This window comes from Suncus etruscus, chromosome 15, assembly GCF_024139225.1.
Source record: "Suncus etruscus isolate mSunEtr1 chromosome 15, mSunEtr1.pri.cur, whole genome shotgun sequence".
Classification (NCBI taxonomy): domain Eukaryota; kingdom Metazoa; phylum Chordata; class Mammalia; order Eulipotyphla; family Soricidae; genus Suncus; species Suncus etruscus.
In genome coordinates, this window is record NC_064862.1 from 84,155,000 (window position 1) to 84,174,590 (window position 19,591).

General features: G+C 39.2%; 2 protein-coding genes across 3 annotated transcripts; one reads left to right on the forward strand and one right to left on the reverse strand.

Moving 5' to 3' along the window:
• Nucleotides 1-617: 617 nt before the first annotated feature.
• On the reverse strand, nt 618-8,076 carry LOC126030047 (olfactory receptor 1571-like). Its single transcript, XM_049788252.1, is given in 3 exon segments — nt 618-1,366; nt 1,369-1,411; nt 7,990-8,076. Coding segments are annotated over 3 exon segments (879 nt in total).
• A 4,084-nt stretch (nt 8,077-12,160) lies between these two features.
• On the forward strand, nt 12,161-15,963 carry LOC126031171 (olfactory receptor 7A17-like). 2 transcript variants are annotated; one of them, XM_049789456.1, is made up of 2 exons: nt 12,167-13,071; nt 15,960-15,963. In XM_049789456.1, the coding sequence occupies exons 1-2, from the start codon at nt 12,167-12,169 to the stop codon at nt 15,961-15,963; spliced, it is 909 nt and encodes a 302-aa protein (XP_049645413.1). The 2 variants fall into 2 exon arrangements, with proteins under 2 accessions (XP_049645414.1, XP_049645413.1); XM_049789457.1 differs by lacking the exon at nt 15,960-15,963 and having other exon boundaries at nt 12,161-13,096.
• Nucleotides 15,964-19,591: the final 3,628 nt, after the last annotated feature.

Here is a 19,591-nt window from a genome sequence, read left to right on the forward strand (position 1 = left end):
TTCCCACCACCAATTTCCCAGATCTCCCTCCTCCCCACCCCCCCACACCTGTACTCGAGACAGGCTTTCTACTTCCCTCAGTGTAACATAAATTTTTTTTTTGTGGTTTTTGGGTCACACCCGGCAGTGCTCAGGGGTTATTCCTGGCTCCATGCTCAGAAATTGCTCCTGGCAGGTACGGGGGACCATATGGGACACCGGGATTCGAACCGATGACCTTCTGCATGAAAGGCAAACACCTTACCTCCATGCTATCTCTCCGGCCCCTGTGTAACATAAATTTAATAGAGAATTGAACATCAAAGAATGAGGAATTTCCAAAATATAAACAAAAGAGCCAGTTATATTTCTATTTAATCAGTCATAATTTTAGATTTGAGTTATATTTTTAAAACTTTTCTTTTGATTTTTGAGCCATATCTGATGATGCTCAGGGATGACTTCTGGCTCTGCACTCAGGGATCACCCTGGCAGGCTTTGGGGGGCCATATGGGATACTGTGGATCAAATCCATTTTGACTGCATGCAAGTCAAGTTCCCTACCTCCTGTACTATTTATTGTCCATGCCCATATCTCTGAGATTTTAAGTGCAATAACTATGGGTATTTCTTCAGTCTTAGAATAATCTCTCCTTGTGAGTATCCTTCAGAAAGATTGTGATCAGAGCCCTCTTGATGTCTTTGTTCCTAAGACTGTAGATGAAGGGGTTTAGCATGGGCGTGACCACCATGTACAACACTGAGGCAATGGCACTGGAGTGGGAACTGTGAGGAAAAGCAGAGCTCAGGTACACACCTAGGACTGTGCCATAAAACAAGCAGACCACAGAGAGGTGAGACACACAGGTGGAAAATGCCTTATACTTTCCCTGAGTGGATGTGATTCCACGTATGGAGGAGACGATCTTTGAGTAGGAATAAAGGATCCCAACAAAAGGCCCACCGCCCAGGAGTGTGGCTACGAAATACATCACCATAGTATTCAGAAAGGTGTCAGAGCAGGCGAGTTGCAGAATTTGATTGAGTTCACAAAAGAAATGAGGAATTTCTAACTCTGTACAGAAGGAAAGTCGCAATACCATCAAACTTTCTAATAAGGAATTAAGGATACTCACGATCCAACACACCAGAACTAGCAGTCCACAGAACCTTGGGTTCATGATGACTGTGTAGTGCAGGGGGTGACAGATGGCCACGAAGCGGTCATAGGCCATTGCCGTCAGGAGAAAAACTTCCAGCCCCACAAAGAGACTGTACAAACCAATCTGCAAGATGCAACCTTCAAAGGTAATGGCTTTGTTCTGTGTCTGGATGTTCACCAGCATGTTGGGGATGGTGGTGGAGGTGAAGCAGATGTCCACACAGGACAGGTTGGAGAGGAAGAAGTACATGGGGGTGTGGAGGTGGGAGTCTGAGCCGACGGCCAGGATGAGGAGTAGATTCCCCAAGACAGTGATCAAGTACGTGGAAAAGAAAATCCCAAAAATGAGAGGCTGCAGTTCTGGTTTATCTGACAGTCCCAGCAGAAGAAAGTGTGAAACTTCTGTGGTATTTCTGGGTTCCATATATGGAGATAACTACCAGAAGAAGGAAAGAAGAGAGCAATTTGCACAAAAACTGACACTACTCTTATATGGTAATAAGAGAGAATAAACAGTGTGTTCTATTTTCAGGGACAGGCAAACATCAAGGCTGTTTTTTTTTTTTTTTTGACTTGGCAGCCTGTGTTCTTTTTTTTAATTAATTGATTTTTTAAAGCACCATGTTGTTCATTGTTGGGTTTCAGTCATATAATATACACCCATCCTTCATCAGTGTATCCTTCCCACTAATGATGTCCTCCATTTCCCTTCCATCCCCCATACACCTCTGTCTGTCTCCAGTGCAGGCAATTTGCTCCTCTCTCTCATTTCCTTTCTTTATCTTTCCTTTTTTTTTGGGGGGGGCACCCGGTGACACTCAGGGGTTACTCCTGGCTATGCTCTCAGAAATCGCTCTTGGCTTGGGGGACCATATGGGACGCCAGGGGATCGAACTGTGGTCCATCTTAGGCTAGTACAGGCAAGACAGATAGATGCCTTACTGTTTGCACTCCCGGCCCTCTTTCTCTTTCCTTTTTGCACTATTGTTAATGGGGAGGTGCCTTGCATGTCACTTTCTCCCCTTTCAGCACCAAATTCTGTTCAGAGTAATCAGTTCCAACTATCATTGTCTTAGTAGAATCTTTTCTGTTCTACCTGCACTCAACTGCTCTTTGTGGCAAGCTTCCTACTGTATGCTGTACCTCCTGACCCTCATCTTTATTGTCTCTGGATATTATTACCATGCTATCTCTTGTTATTCTTATATCCCACAAATGAAAAAAATCAAGAATTCCGAATGAAGACCTAAATTGAGAGAGGAAGGAAGATATTAGTTATGTCAGGAAACTTGAGTGTCTATTAATGGAATAGTGAGTGCCTGGTCCTAAGGAAGGGGTTTGTTTAAAAGGCTCCTGTTGTGGTTCATGTCAAAGATAAATAAACTTGAGATGGGAATTTGATATATAGGCTAGAGCTTTAGAGAGTTAAAGAGGAACAAAAGGGAGAGGAGATAGAGAGGTTATACAGATGGTTCCAGAGAGAAAAAAATAACTTTGAAACTTTCCTGACAAAAATACCTTTAAGATAGACATAGAATTATGGCACTTGTTTTTGGTATATGAAAAAAAGATAGCATGGTAATAATTTTCAAGACAATAGAGATGAGGGCCAGGAGGGCCAGTCCATGGTGGGAAACAGTGGAGTATGCACTTGGGGCAGAGAAGGGACCACTCTGACAATGATAGTTGGAAATGATCACTTTGGATATGAGGTGGGTGCTGCAAGGAAGGAAAGTAACATGCATGATACTCCCTCAGTAACAATATTGCGAACCCATATGGTCCCCTAAGCCAGGAGCAATTTCTGAGCGCATAGCCAGGAGTAACCCTTGAGTGTCACTGGGTGTGGCTGAAAACAAAACAAAACAAAAAAAAAGAAATTGCTATGGAACTGGAGTGTAGCGATAGATACCTTGCAACTAGCTGGCCCGAATTCAATTCCCAAAACTACATATGGTTCCCTGAACCCTCTAGGAGTGATCCCTGAACACAGGTCCAGGACTAATCTCTGAACATCACCAGGTTTCCACCTATGTCTCTACAAGCCCACCCCTAAAGAAATGTCTATAAATATTGGTCAGTATTTTTTTTGTTTTTGTTTTATGGGCCACATCTGGCAGCTCTCAGGGGTTACTCTTGGCTCTGTGCTCAGAAATCACTACTGGCAGGCACGGGGGCCATCTGGGATGATGCTGGGATTTGAACCATCGTCCGTCCTGCATCAGCTTTGTACAAGGCAAATGCCCTACCGCTGTGCTAGTTCTTGGCCCCTTGGTCAGTATTTCTGCCCCACATTAAATATAATTTGGACTTCACAATTTCAACATGCATTTTTCTTTTTTTTTTTTTTTTTTTTTTGGTTTTTGGGCCACACCCGGCAGTGCTCAGGGGTTACTCCTGGCTGTCTGCTCAGAAATAGCTCCTGGCAGGCACGGGGGACCATATGGGACACCGGGATTCGAACCAACCACCTTTGGTCCTGGATCGGCTGCTTGCAAGGCAAACACCACTGTGCTATCTCTCCGGGCCCGCATTTTTCTTTTGTTCTGTTTTTGGGCCATAATTGGAGCTGCTCAGGGGTTACTGCTGGTTCTGCAGCAATAACTCCTGGTGATTTGGAGGCCCATATAGGATATTGGGGAATAGAACTCAGGTCAGTGTACAAGGCAAGTGCCCTACTATCTGTACTGTTGTTCTGTCTCTATTCAATCTGCATGTCTAACATTAATAGAAGGGGATGTTGTGACCTGGAAGAGCATTAAGTGTGTGAGAAGTCAATGTAACCACAGAATTAAATATATAAGCTAATTAAAACGATAAATCAAGCAAACCCTGTCCCTGTCTCCATCTGGGTCAATTAAGGATATTTGGACTCACAAGGATGGAAACTTGGCATTAAGGTCAGCAGAGAGAAGCCAGAATTCCTTCCTGGATGGCAGACAAGTGAAGTTAAAGCTCTGTTTCTAGATCTAACAACAGAGATGAGGAAGGCATCATTTTTCAGGCTGAACGAGCATTTCAAATGGGAGGAAAGCAGTGCCTCTTCCAACCCTTGGTCCCAACACACAAATGCTGCAGATGGAGACATATAAGTGTCCTTGTATCTGCTCAGTAGATACATACTCCTCCTTTAAGCACTTGATTTCCCCAAAGGACACTTCTCTGGGCAGCAGGCAAAATTTTCCTACTTATTATCTGTTCCCAAGAGACTCCGTTGGAAGTCGAGTAACAATATTTCCTTCCTCTGTTCCTGCTCTCTGAGCTTGCTCTCCCATCCAAGTCTCTAAATCTCTCAGCACATTATCTCACCTCTAAATTGTTACTTTCTAAAAAAAGGTGGAAAATAATGAATCTGTCTGGATTATGTGCTTCTATTCATCAAGGCATTAATTTGTGGTAGGGACCCAAAATTTTTACCTCAAGTCCTGTTTTTCTGAGAGTGATGAGAACGGAATTCTTTATATTTTGAATGAAAAAAATTAAAATATTTAATTGAAGATTCTGATTTAAAAATGATTGATAGTTGGGATTTGGGCATACAATATCTTGACAACCAATCCCACCACTAGTATCAACTTCTCTCCACCAGAGTTCCCATGATTCATCCTGCCCATCCCCACCTGCCATCTTGACAGGCACATTACAAAGTTTGTTGAATGTAGTTCAAATCTTAGTTTTTAATGTTATTGAGACTATGCTTTGGATATAGAACTATACCACTCTCCCACACCATTGGTATAACCGAGTTCTCTCATTACTTCCCTTTCTCTTCTCTCCCCTTGATTTCTTTTCTTCTTTTTATTTTTCCTCTGGGATCAAGGATGATCTAGGCTCCTCCTTTTTATTACTTTACACTTTCTCATCCACTTATTATATATATATATGTATATATACAAGTCAGAGAATTCTGTTTGTCTTTATTCTGATTTACTTCACTCAGCATGATATTCTCTAGTTCCAAAAAGGTTGCAATAGATTGCATAATTTTTATTTTTCCTTGCAGCTGCATAGTATTTCATAGTGTTTCTATATCATATTTTTATAACCCATAATCTGTTGTTGGACACCTACGTTGATTACATAACTTAGCTTTTGTACTAAGTGTTAAAAAATAATCCTTTTGAATGAATGCTTTTCTGTCTTAGGAGTAGATACCCCAAAATGGAATTTCTGCATCATATGGTAGCTCAATTTTAAGTTCACTGAGATTTCTCCAAATTGTTTTCCACAGGGGTTGAACCAGACAACATTCCCACCACATGAATGAAAGTTCCTTTTCATTCCCACCAACACTGATGCTGAGCATTTTTTAATGTGACTATTGGCCACCCACCTGTTTTCCTCTGAGAAATGCTTGTTAATTTCTTCTTTCCATTTAATTTTTATTTTTGAGTCACACCCAATGGTGCTTAGGGGTTGTTGGGAGATTGAACCTGGATCAACCACATGCAAGATCAGTGTCCTATACACAGAACTATTTTTGAGTACTTTGGTTCCTGCATATCAACCCTTTATCTGCTCTATTGAATGAAAAACCTTTTTCTCTGTTCTTTAGTTTTAGACCATGTTTCTTTCATCATGCAGAAACTCTTTAATTTGATATAGTTCCAATTGTTGATATTTGATTTTGTTGCATTTTATAGTGATATCAAATTATTGAAGATGTCTTTGAGGTCCAAATCTCGGAGCTTTCAACTTATGTATATATTTTTCATCCCCAACTCACACACCCTCTGCTTATATTTTCTGAATATTCAGATCTAATTTCCAATTATATCCTCAGGTCTTTGATTCACTTTAAATTAATTTTTGTGTAAAGTGTGAGATATAGTTCCAGATTTAAAGTTATTTTGTTTGTTTTTTTTTTGGCTACATTTGGTGATGGTCAGGAATTTTATTAGATTTCGCTCAGAAATTATTCCTGTAAGGCTTGGGGACCATAGGAGATGCCAGGAATTGAACCCAGGTTTGCTGCATGCAAAGCAAATACGCTATGTGCTGTGCCATTGCTCTGGCCCCATGAATTAATTTTCTATGTGGTTATCTAGTTTTCCTAGCACCATTTATTAACAAGGCTATCTTTACTCTATTTCATGTTCCCAGATTCTTTGTTAAAAAATTTATTGTTCAAGGTAAGTGACCCCCACCACCAAGGACTGAGGCAGAAAGTGGAATCTGTTTGGTGACAGCCCAGGTAAGTGACCCCTACCATCAAGGACAGAGACAGAGGAGCATGGTCACTCTGCTTAATTTCTTCTAGTTAAAGAACCCCATGACACATAGAAAACACTACACTGCAACCATGACAATAAAAAAACAACACAGCCTCTAACATACTTAGAGAATAAAGATGGTAGCTTTGATGACCAGAAAAGTACAAACCATATATTTAGCCTCTCATATAAGGACTTAAGAGAAAAATATAAAGAATGCTCATAGAATTCAGAGAAAGTATGGAATGAACTGAATGAAACACAAATAAGAATCAAGAGGAAATGAAAGTAGAAATGAGAAAACTTTAAACTAACAGGACTGAAAAACTTGGTAGACAAAATGAAAATATCACGGGAAAGCCTCTCAAACAGAGTAGCAGCAGCTGAAGAGAGAATCAGTGAGCTGAAAGATGAGATGCATAACAACTCCATACAACAGAAGAGGGGGGGTCTTTTCTTTTCTTTTTTTTGGGGGGGGTCACACCTAGTGGCGCTCAGGGGGTTACTCCTGGCTCTGCACTCAGAAATCACTCCTGGCAGGCTTGGGGGACCATATGGGATGCTGGGAATCAAACCAGGGTCCATCTATCCTGTTTGGCCACTTGCAAGTCAAAAGTCCTACCACTGTGCTATTGCTCTGGCCCAGGAAAAGAGCCTTAAACAATCTAGCAATAAAAAAATCCCCCAAAGAATGTGAATCGCTCAAAATAGAAGTCTTTGAGAAACTCAACAGAAGCATATATATATTTCTGACAAACTCTTTCAAGAATAATTTATTAAAGGAGTTTATATTTGAGGATTTGATTTTACATTACTACTACCCAATTGAATAGATGTGCTTACAAAGGCAATCAGCTAACTCTGAGGTTTTGTTTTCAGGTGAAAATATATACAATCTTTTAATTATAATTAGCAAGTATATTAAAAGAAGGCTTCTAAAGACAACTCTGCACATGAATAGATATAAAATTACACTTGAGGGGCCAGAGCGATAGCACAGTGGTAAGGCGTTTGTCTTGCATGCAGCCAGCATGTGACAAACCCTGGTTCAAATTCCAGCATCTTATGTGGTCCCCAGAGCCTGCCCAGGAGCGCTTTCTGAGTGTAGAGCTAGCGGCAACCCCTGAGCGACACTGGCTGTAACCCCCCAAAAATCCCCCCAAAATTACACTTGGTAAATGTATAGAGGGACAGATAAATTTGGTGCCCAAGGTTCATGTGAAAGAAGCAGAAATATTTTCCTTATTGAAGTGGAGAGTAATATTTTTTGCAACCATTCATCTTTGTGTACACCATAATTCAAAAATTTAAAGGTATATGAGATCTAATCCTACTGGGCCCCTGATATTTTCACTGGAAAAACATCTAAGTGTTAGGAGATGAGGAGAGAGAGAGTACAGCAGACAGGTGCTTGTTTTGCATACAGCAGACCCAGTTTGAACCTTAGTAAAGCATAGGGTCCCTAAACCCTGTAGGAGTGAATCCTGAACACAAAGCTAGGCATAAACTCTGAGAATGACTGGTGTGGCTCCCTAAAAAAAAAGAAGCAATTAAAACATCCACTTGTAATTACATTTGAGTGGTTCAAGCCTCTGTAGTTACAGATTTATCCAGAAAGAATAAACATTGGTTCACCAGATCTCTATTGCAATCTTCTGGGATGTGAGAATCATTAGGAAGAATTCCATTTTTGTCCAGAGCAATGTCCCTCAGGAAGTACATGTGCTTAGAGATTGGGGCAACACCAGGGAAATATGCCTCATTACAAATTTTGGTTATAAACAATGCAACTGAAAGTCCTTCAGCTGATGCAACATTTAATGTGAAGTTTAAGTTTCTTAGATTTGACTAAGGAACTTTTGATCTGACTCAGGAACTCTTTCCTTCTGTCTTTCAGGAGGCCTATTTTCTTATTTTCTTCATCAGCCACAGGGTAAGAACTGAGATTTTCACCCAGAGAACTCCCATTCAAGGGATTTTGGAGACCATAGGTATGACAGGAAAGGTTCAGAGAGGATGGAAGCTGTGACTCACTCACTCCAGACTGCCTGGGAGCCAAACAAGCTTGACCCGATGCAAGAGATTTCTGTGTCTATTTGATTAGTAAAATAATCATGAGTGCATTTATTAAGTTTCTGTTAAAATTATTCATCTAAGCATTTTTAACGACAACGAAGTTAAATTTTGGTTGGCAGTGGAGACATAAAGAGATTCTGTGAATATTGGAACTGTTGGGAGGAATTTTGCAGTTTTGTGGGGAGTATTTTTTTCCAGGGAAGTAAGTTTTTTCCAGGATTTGAAGATATCTGTATCTGTGAGAATTTATTGTAAAGATCATTTACAGTGTGTGTGTATGTGCGTGTGTGTTGTGTGTGTGTGTGTGTGTGATAGCAACCTTGAAAGTGATTTATGAATCAATCACAGCAGTCAATTCTCTCAAGTTGCTATGGACATTGGAAAAGAAATTTTTGTTTAACAGATCAATTAAGAATGCTAAAACATTTTACTTTTCAATTACTTTATGTCTAGTGAGATTGCATAAATTTTAAGATTTTTTTTTTAGACATAGGTTTCTAATGGGTGATGCAAATTTATTATTCAATTTATATACTGAAGTCTATTGTTTTATTTGTGATTTTAACTACATTCCCTTGAGCAAAAATGAATTTCCAACTCATTTATTTTGGGTTTGGGCCACATCAGCAGTGCTCAAAATTTACTCCTGGATATGCAGTCAGAAATTATTCCTGACAGGCTTCAGGGGACCATATGGGATGCTGGGGATAGAACCTAGGTTGGCTGTGTGTAAGGCAAACTTTGCTATTCTTCTGGTAGCCCAAACTCACTTTTTAGTTTGACATTCACTTCTTTTATATATGAATTAAAATACTTTTGGATCTCTTTAATTCTATTAGTTACCCATTAACTTTTGTTTGTTTGTTTTTGGGCCACATCCTGCAGTGATCAGGGTGATCCTGGCTCTGCCCTCAGAAATTATTCCTGGTGGTGCTTGGGGACTATAACTGATGCTGGGAATCAAACCCAGCATGTAGTGAAATGTACATATCCATATCATGTATGGAAAGTGCTCTGCCATCTGTACTACTTCTCTAGCCCTATTTACCCTTCACTGTTAAGTGGAAAATTATTCTGAGGACTTAGTAGTCATTGATTATTTTTACCATTGGCTGTCACTTGTGTCTGTATTTTCTTACTGCTACTGTTTGTCTTCATGATTCCATGAACCTGAATAGAACCCTTAACTAATCTCATGTCATAACAGTGGTTATTTTGCATTACAGTAATATTGACTTCTAACTTTTTCAATTTTTGAGCACTCCAAAGCAGTGCTCAGAGGTGTAGAGTTCCCTCCTAAAGATTCCTAGCAAATGGGGCTGGTGGTTCATTACAAGGAACTAAGGATGGGGTAAGGCACAACCTTGTGCTGCCAGGAATTGCCACTCAGTAATGCTCTGGTGACTTGATGGCTGTCTTGCTTGGCAAACCAGATCCTGCTGGATATGAAACTGGTGTCATCCATCTGCCAGGCATGTGCTTTAAATGCTGTGATGCTTTCTGGTTTGAATAAATATTTATAATGGCTTGCAATTAAATGGGTAGAAAACTTACTTTTCATACAGCTGCCTCCCTATCTTATAGAAAAGGTGTTTTTCGGGCCCGGAGAGATAGCACAGCAGCGTTTGCCTTGCAAGCAGCCGATCCAGGACCAAAGGTGGTTGGTTCGAATCCCGGTGTCCCATATGGTCCCCCGTGCCTGCCAGGAGCTATTTCTGAGCAGACAGCCAGGAGTAACCCCTCAGCAATGCCGGGTGTGGCCTCCCCCCCAAAAAAAAGGTATTTTCATAATTTTTGGTCCAGTTTTTAGCTCATTTAACCATGGATCATGGACCCCTGTTGATGTGAGTAAATGACTGTTTTTTCTAATCATTCTATAATCTAGTTTTAGATGTTAAATTTTATTTATTTGATATTGTCTGATTAACTTGGTTTTATTATTTTTTGTCTTTCATTTTTTGGGTGAAATTAAATTTGATTTTCTTATTTTATTATACAACTATGCATAAGAATGAAATAAAAGTGAATGAAAAAAGTGAAGTGACAGTCCATGTGCCTTTTCCATTCACATAGAGAAGACCTAGCACAGAAGTGGTCTTCCCTAGTGAAGAGGGAATTGTTAGATTTTTTTTGGGGGTTTTAGTTTTTTTTGGCCACATCCAGCAGTGCTCAGGGCTTATTCCTGGCTCTGTGCTCAGGGGTCACTATTAGCAGTGCTCAAGGGATCATAAGGAGATGCAGGGATCTAATCCTGGGTCAGCTGCATGCTAGGCAAATGCTCTACCTGCTATACTGTCACTGGTTTCAATCAACTTTACTTTCTTTCTGTCCTTTTGTATTTATTTTCATAGCACTTGTCAATGTATGATACTTAATATACTTTAAAATATTTCACCTACACAATGGGATACCATATAGCTGTTAGGAAAAATGAAGTCATGAAATTTGCTTATACATGGATATCCATCCATGGATGGAGAGTATTGTGCTGGGTAAAATTAGAGGGAGGGGAATAAACATAGAATAATGACTCATTTGTGGGAAATAAAAAAGACAGTATAATAATAATACCTAAAGGCAATAGAGACAAGGACCATGAAGACTAGTCAATGATAAGAGGATTGCCACAGACAGGGGTGGGGAGAACATTTAGGGTAGAGAGGGATCACTATGACAATGATAGCTGGAAATGATCACTCTGGGCAAGAACTGGGAGCTGAAAGGAGGGAAAGTGATAGGTATGATACCCTTTCAGTAACAAAATTGTAAACAACAGTGTCTAAAAGGAAAAGAGAGAGAGAAGTGTCTACTATAGCAGCAAGCAAGGGTGTGGAGGACAGGAGAGAAACTGAGGACATTAATGGTGGGAAATAGATACTGGTGAAAGTATGAGTGTTGTAGCATTGCATGACTGAAACTCAATGATAAACAACTCTGTAACTATCACACAGTGATTCAATTAAAATTTATTAATTAAAACACTTCTTTAAAAGACAGGATAAACTCTCCAACATGTGGCATTGAATATGTGACTCACTCATGGTGCTTATGGTTGCCATCTACTAAATAAAGGAAGGTATGTTTACCCCTACCATGCTAAGGAAATTTATACATGTTCAATAATGAATTAGCATATCATTTATATAGATCGTTCTATGTCTGATCAATTTGTTTTACATCCAGAGATTATTTTTTTGAGCCACACCTGGCTGTGCACTCAGGGATCACTTCCTAGTGTTGTTCGGGTACCATTATAAGGAATGTCAGAGACTAAACCCTGGTCAGTAGCATGCAAGGCAAGCATCCTCCCTGCTGTACTATCTCTCTGGTCCCATCGAAAGGTTTTCTTTCTCAGTTCTCTCTACCTTCCCTAGTAGCCACTGTTTTCTCCAAGGACTTGAGATAATTTATTATTAAAAATGTAGATGGTTAACAGGGGCCAAAGAGATAGAATATTGGGTAAAGTGCTTGCCTAACACACAGACAACCTGAGTTGGATCCCTGGATCCTATATGATGAACACTGCCAGGAATGATTCCTGGATGCAGTGCCAGGAGTGACCCCAGAGCATTGCCTGTGTGCCTCCTAAAAGATTAACAGTTAGGAAGGGACTATAGTATTGTGGTGGCTTTCGGGAGGAGACAGGTCAATATAGAATCGAAAACCTTCTTGCAACACCAACTGCTACAAAATTAGCTTTTCTATTTCTTTCTTTCTTGATAGTCACCTCCATCACATGGAAGCAGAAAATAACACCATTCTAGAATTTCTTCTTATGGGACTATCAGGGGAGCCAGAACTACAGCCCCTCATCTTTGGGGTGTTTCTGTCCATGTACCTGATCACTGTGCTTGGGAACCTACTCATCATCCTGGCCGTCAGCTCAGATTCCCACCTCCACACCCCCATGTACTTCTTCCTCTCCAACCTGTCCTTTGTGGACATCTGCTTCACTTCCACCACTGTCCCCAACATGTTGGTGAACATCCAGACACAAAATAAAGCCATCACCTATGCGGGATGCATCACCCAGATGTACTTTTTCATCTTCCTTTTTGGGCTGGATAACTGTTTCCTTGTTGTGATGGCTTATGACCGCTATGTGGCCATCTGCCACCCCCTGCACTACACAGTCATCATGAACCCCTGGCTCTGTGGATTTTCAGTTCTAGGGTCCTGGATCATAAGTTTCTTGTATTCCTTATTACAAAGCTTAATGGTGCGGCGACTTTCCTTCTGCACAAATGTGGAAATTCCCCATTTTTTCTGCGAACTCAGCCAGCTGGTCCAATTGGCCTGTACAGACACTTTCCTGAATGACATTGTGATCTATTTTGGAGCTGGGTTGTTGGGAGGTGGCTCATTTGCTGGGATCCTGTATTCCTACTTTAAAATAGTTTCTTCCATACGTAGAATCTCATCAGTTCAGGGCAAGTATAAAGCATTTTCTACCTGTGCGTCTCATCTCTCCGTGGTCTGCTTCTTTTATTGCACTGGCATCGGAGTATATCTGAGCTCAGGTGGTAACCAGAACTCACAATTCAGTGCAACAGCCTCAGTGATGTACACAGTGGTCACCCCCATGATGAACCCCTTCATCTACAGTCTCAGGAACAAAGACATCAAGAGGGCTCTGAAAAAGTTCTTTGGGATGGTTACTCTTTAGGGGCCAATTTTGGGGGTCGTAGGCATGTCTGGATGGTGTAGTTGAGACCTTCATATCCTCCTGACTTGCTAATCTATCATCAGAATGTGGAAGTTGAACCTTCTCCTTGATTTATATGCTAAGATATAAATTCATTGGAATTCAAGAAATTCATTGAATTAAGTTTTATTCTCTTTGCTTTGTTGATCATTTTTTTTTTATTAACTTTCTTCTTCTTCTTTTTTTTTTTGGGGTTTTGAGTCACACCCAGCATCGCTCAAAGGTTACTCCTGGCTCTATGCTCAGAAATTGCCCCTGGCAGGCACAGGGGACCATCTGGGATGTCGGGATTCGAACCACTGTCCTTCTGCATGAAAGGCAAATGCCTTATCTCCATGCTATCTCTCCGGCCCCGAACTTTCTGTATCTCCCACACTTTCTCTAAACTTGACTCATAAATGTTTTGATATTTGTATTATTTTCATCAAGCCACTTGAACTTGTAAAAATAATTTTTTGCACATAGCACATGTAGAACCCCCAACTTATAAAAAAAATTTAGATTTGAACTTATCTATGATAGTGCAACTTATTTTGTATAAATATATAAACACATACAATTTTGATGTCTATTTCTGGCATAATGTGGTATCCCTCAAAAATTGTTAATTATCTTTAGGGTTTAAATCATCTCTGTTTAGAAGCCTGTACCCCTGTTTGAAAACTAGAAACATTCTTTTTTTGATTTTTGGTTTTTTGGTCACACCTGGAAGTGCTCCTGGAAGGCTCGAAGGACCATATGGGATGCCGGGATTCGAACCACCATCCTTCTGTATGAAAGGCCTTACCTCCATGCTATCTCTCCAGCCCAAAAAACTAGAAACATTTTGATAGAATTTCAGGTTTATTCATTTTCCATGTTTCCATGACAGAGAATACAGCTTATGCCATTAATATACAATAGAATTAAATATATAAAATGCAATTTATATAATGTCTAGTTACTAAGTGATAATATATGAAAGACTTAAAAGTACCTTTAATATTTTTTGGGGGTCCCAGAAACAAAAAAATTTTGGGGGATGCTTTGGGCTTACTCCTGGCTCTGAGTTTAGGGAACAATCCTGGCAGGCTCAGAGGACCACATATGGTGCTGGAGATTGGAGCTGGGTTGATTGTATGCAAGGCAAATGATGTTCCCACTGTATTCTCTCTGGCCCTTTTGTAACTAAAAAATTTTACCACAACGTACCAGATACCAATTTTTTTTGCTTAAATTGATAAAATTTCCTAATTATTTAAAAAACATATCAAGGTGCCAAGGAATGTTGTGATTCACATTAAGATTAAAGGCATGATGATCTTTTTCTTGTTGAAAAAAAGAATTAGATTGTGACTTCAGTCTAAGTTTGAACATGCATGAGATTTAGTCCTGGTGGATTTAAGAGATTTTTCACTGCGTGTGTGTGTGTGTGTGTGTGTGTGTGTGTGTGTGTGTGTGTGTGTGTGTGTATGTGTGTGCATACTCACATTCAGAAGCTTAATCGCCAGAGAGTTCATGGGAAACGAGAAATAAACACTGGGTTCATTTGGTTTTCCTAATCAAGTCTTTTGGGATGTGAGAATCATTAGGAAAATCTCCTTTCTGTCCAGGCCAATGCCTCTCAGGGAAATCGTGTTTAGAGACTGGAGTAAAATGAATGAAGTTTGTCTTGTTGGCTTTTGGGTCTATAAACGTTACAAATGACAAATATCTCTGACTTATCCAACAATGGGCAAATGCCACCAGGTTATTGCTGTTCCCTGTGCCTGACTCAGAAACAAATCAGCAAGTTTTTCTTGTGTCAGGAGGCGTACTTCTCTTGTCAACTAGACGGGGAAGAACTGAAACCTGCACCCAGAAATTTCCTATCCAAGTGAGTCTGAGAGCTAGTAGCAAAACAGGAAAGATTTGAAGTAGATGGTAACTGGGAATAGTGACCTCAGATTCCTCAGATTGCCTTAGAGCTGAACCAGCTTGGCCAAGACACAGAGTTTTCTGAATTGTTTGCTTGTTCATAAAATAATCTATCCTGAATACATGTATTATGAGAAAGAAAAAGTCTTTTTTTTTTTTTTTAGCATTTTCTGTCTTAAAGCCCCACTGACAATAAATTGCTAATGTTGAAATCTGCTTGAATAAAGTTGAGGAAGACATAAGCAATTCTGGGGGAAAATTACAATTGGTGGGTGAGATTTTGCAGTTTTTAGGAAGAGTTGAGAGATGAAGTGTTGTATGTGGTAACATGCAGCAGGGGTTTCTCGTGGCTCTATGCTCAAAAATTGCTCCTGGGAGCACAGGGGACTATATAGGATTCTGGGGATAGAATTCAGCTCAGTCCTGGATCAGCAGCATACAAGGCAAACACCCTACCACTGTGCTATTACTTAGGCCCCAATAAATATAATTTTTGAGCAATATTCTAAGATGTGGTATATATATTTGAGCAATGTAAGTATATATTTTTGAGCAATATAAACAAATATATTTATTTGAGTAAGGATTATCCCTAATGGAGGAAGATAGAAACTTGAAAAGCAGTTCATGAACTCAACATCTTATAATAATTTCCCTTATTTGGTAATTACGTAGAAAAGTTCACTTTATTGAATAGGTCAATGGAAAATACTAACATGTTACATTTCAGTTATTTTGTTCTTAGAGAAACTGTACATAGTTTAGGATTTATAGAACATATTACATCAAATGAATAATGCCAACTCATCACTCAATTTTAATATTGGGATTTGGTGTTTTAATTTTTGTCTTGATTACTTACTCTCAGACAAAATTGATTTTTAAGTTTGTCATTAACACATTAGATATATATGTATAAATGAATGAGGTGAGTTTGTGAAAAAATGATCTTTTTGTATGTTTGTTCTATCAGTTCAGTTCATCATTTTTGTCTCAGCACCTTACTTTTGAAATGTAAAGTTTTTTGGTATTTTTATTAGTCATTAATTCTCCTTGCCTATGATGTTCTTTTTTGCTTTTTCTATATTTTCTTCTTACTATTGCTTGCATTTGTGGTTACATGCATTTAGAAGGGCATTACTTTATCTCATCATGAAAGACATTATATTTTATTTTATTAATTGCAGTACCCATTTCATATTTGAAATAATTTATTCTTAAGCAGGTGGAAATTTTATTTATGCTACTGTTGCTTCTATAGGTTATTAAACATATATCTATAATTTTTATGTCAAGTTCTTGGCCCTTTAATTTTAAATCTAAGGTGCTCATATATTTTTATTTAATATTATTTGGTTATTTATTTTATACATTTATTTATTTTGGGGGCCAAATTGGTGATGCTCAGGGGTTACTCCTTGCTCTGCACTCAGGAATAACTCCTGGCTAAGCTTTGGGAAGTCTATGAGATACTGGGGATTGAACTCAGATAAGCCACATGCCAGACAAGTACTCTACCTGCTGTACTATCTTTCTAGCCCTGGTGATTTTATTTAAATCCACTCTATTTAATCTGTTTTTATTTTTGTGCAATTAAAATTTTATGCATTATATTTTCTTTGCCATTTTCCTATACAAATGTATGCATTGATAAAATAAAACCCAACAATGATAGTGAGAAATCTGCCTGCATGACATGTCAATCCCTAAAGTGTGAGTCTGGTCTGATGAAATTGTGTCTGTGACACTATGTTCTCAGGGGTCACTTTGATGAGGAAGAACCATGTTCTATTTTAAGAGGTGGGAGTTAAAGAAATATATTTGGGGATTCTTTACATAAACCAGGAATAGAACAGTTTATACCCTCTCGGTGTCATAACAACATGATTGGTGGAAGTGTTTGTAACTCTGAACCACAAAGGGAAATGTCCATGAAGAACGATGTGAAATGGGGTAGTCTATCTGCCATGGATGAGATGAAAACCAAGTGGTCAATATACATGGAAGAGATCCAGGGAATCATAAATGACCAGAGATCACTAAACTTAATGCCATGATTATGTGGGCAGAGCAGGAAAGGTGGAGCCAGAGTGTGGTCCTGGCCTGAGTTGCTTCAACACTTATACCTGCTGCCTCTTTTCTCTGCACTCTGGGTCTTCCCTTGGGTATTCATTCACCTTATGTTTCTTCATTAGCAGGAAACAGGGTCTTCACTGTTTCAATTAATCTTTATTGGAGATGATTTCAGAGTGTTTGCATTGCATTACTGAGTACGGCACACGTTTTATGTTGTAATCCATCATGTGTACACACAGAGTATTATGTGAGTGGTGATACACACATGAATAAAAAGACTTTCTAAAACTGTTTTGAATACACCACTTTTAGGGGAACACCTTGCAAGTCTCAGGGATTACTCCTGGTTTTGTGCTAAGGGATCACTCCTAGTGATGCTCTTAGGACCATAAGAGGTTCAGGGGATCCAATATGAGATGGTTGCATGCATGAAAAGTGTCCTACTCACTGTTCTATAACTCTGGCTCAGCATGCACCATTTTTGTAATAATATCTTTATTGAAACTCTATGGTTACAAACATGTTTGTAGTTGGGCTTCAGTCATAAAAAGTACAGCCCCCTTCACCAGTGCAACCTTCCTGCCTCCAATGACCTCCCTTCTTTCCCTGCCTGTGTTCATGACAGTCATTCTATTTCTCTCACTCACTACTGTTGACAGTGAAATAAATTTCTCAAACTGCACCCACCACTCTTTGTAGTAAGCTTCATATCATGGGCTGGTCCTTCCAGCCCTCATCTCTGTTGTTTTTAGGTATTATTACCATACTGTCCCTTATTTTTCTTAAATCACACAGATTTAAATCACACTATTCTGTGTCTATCCCTCTCCCTCTGACTTATTTAACTCAGCATAATAATTTCCATGTCCATCCAAGTATAGGAAAATTTCATGACTTCATTTTTCCTGGCAGCTGCATAATATTCTATTGTGTATATGTACCACAGTTTCTTTGTTTAATTTTTTAATTTTTTGTTGTATTTTTAAAAAATCATATCTTTATTTAAGCACCAAGATTACAAACATGTTTGTAGTTGGGTTTCAGTCATAAAAAGAACACCCCTAGTCACCTGTGCAACATTCGCACCATCAATGCCCCCATCTCCCTCATTGTAAAGAGAGGACTGGCTTGATTGGATTGTTCACCATTTTTGGTATTTTCTTCTCCAGTGCAGAACTAGATAGCCTTAGTGCCTATGACTGAATGGAACACAGAAGGGAACTCAACCCAATAAATTGACCGAAGACAACCTTAGAATGCTAGGAAAAAATGAAGAGATGGGACACAGGGTAAATGTGGAGCAACTGTAAACCTTTGGGTTCTTTTGGAAATGTGATAGATTTGGGGCACATAATTAATAAATCAGTAGTTTATTCCAGGTATGTCCACAAAGATAAGATCTAGTTTTAGGTAAATTATCAATATATAATTTTATTTATTTTCTGGGATTTTTTTGATTAGGGTTTTCTATTTATTAATACATCATTAATACACAGATTAGGTCATCATTAAAGCTATGCCAATCAGTAGTTTTCCTTATATTTTCTTTTGCCATCTGTAGCAACATCTTTGGCTGTATTTATTTTATCCTTCCATGATACTGAATTGAAATTTCAGTTGGAAGTGCCAGAGAGAAAGCACAGTGGTAGGGCCTTGCACCTGGCTGACCTGGAACAGACCTGGGTTCGATACCCAGCATCTCATACTGTCCCTTGAGCCTGCCAGGAGTGATTTCTGAGTGCAGAGCCAGAAGTAACCCCTGGATGCTGCCAGATGTGGCCCAGAAACCAAAAACAAATTTTTTCTGTTGAAGTCACATATCTAAGTCTAGATTTTTTCTTTTTTATTTTTTATAATATCTTTACTTAAACATATTGATTACAAATATGATTGTGATTAGGTTTCAGTCATGTAAAGAACACCCCCCCTTCACCAGTGCAACATTCCCACCACCAATGTCTTAAATCTCCCTCCATCCCACCCCACCCCCACATGTACTCTAGACAGGCTTTTCAGTTCCCTCATTCATTCACATGGTTATGGTAGTTCTCAGTGTAGTTATTTATATAACTGCACTCACCACTCTTTGTGGTGAGCTTCATGAAGTGAGCTGGAAGTTCCAGCCCTCCTCTAATTGTCTCAGGATTATTGCAAAAAAGACTTTATTTTTCTTAAAACCCATAGATGAGTGAGACTATTCTGTGTGTCTCTCTCTCCCTCTGACTTATTTCACTCAGCATGATAGATTCCATGTACATTCATGTATAGGAAAATTTCATGACTTCATCTCTCCTGATGGCTGCATAATATTCCATTGTGTATATGTACCACAGTTTCTTTAGCCATTTGTCTGTTGAAGGGCATCTTCTTGGTTGTTTCCAGAGCCTGGCTATTGTGAATAGTGCTGCAATAAATATAGGTGTGAGGAAGGGATTTTTTTGTATTGAATTCTTGTGTTCCTAGGGTATATCCCTAGGAGTGGAA

What these genes read in the sequence shown, in the direction of transcription:
- LOC126031171 (XM_049789457.1), top strand. Translation starts at nt 12,167, where the DNA reads ATGGAAGCAGAAAATAACACCATTCTAGAATTTCTTCTTATGGGACTA.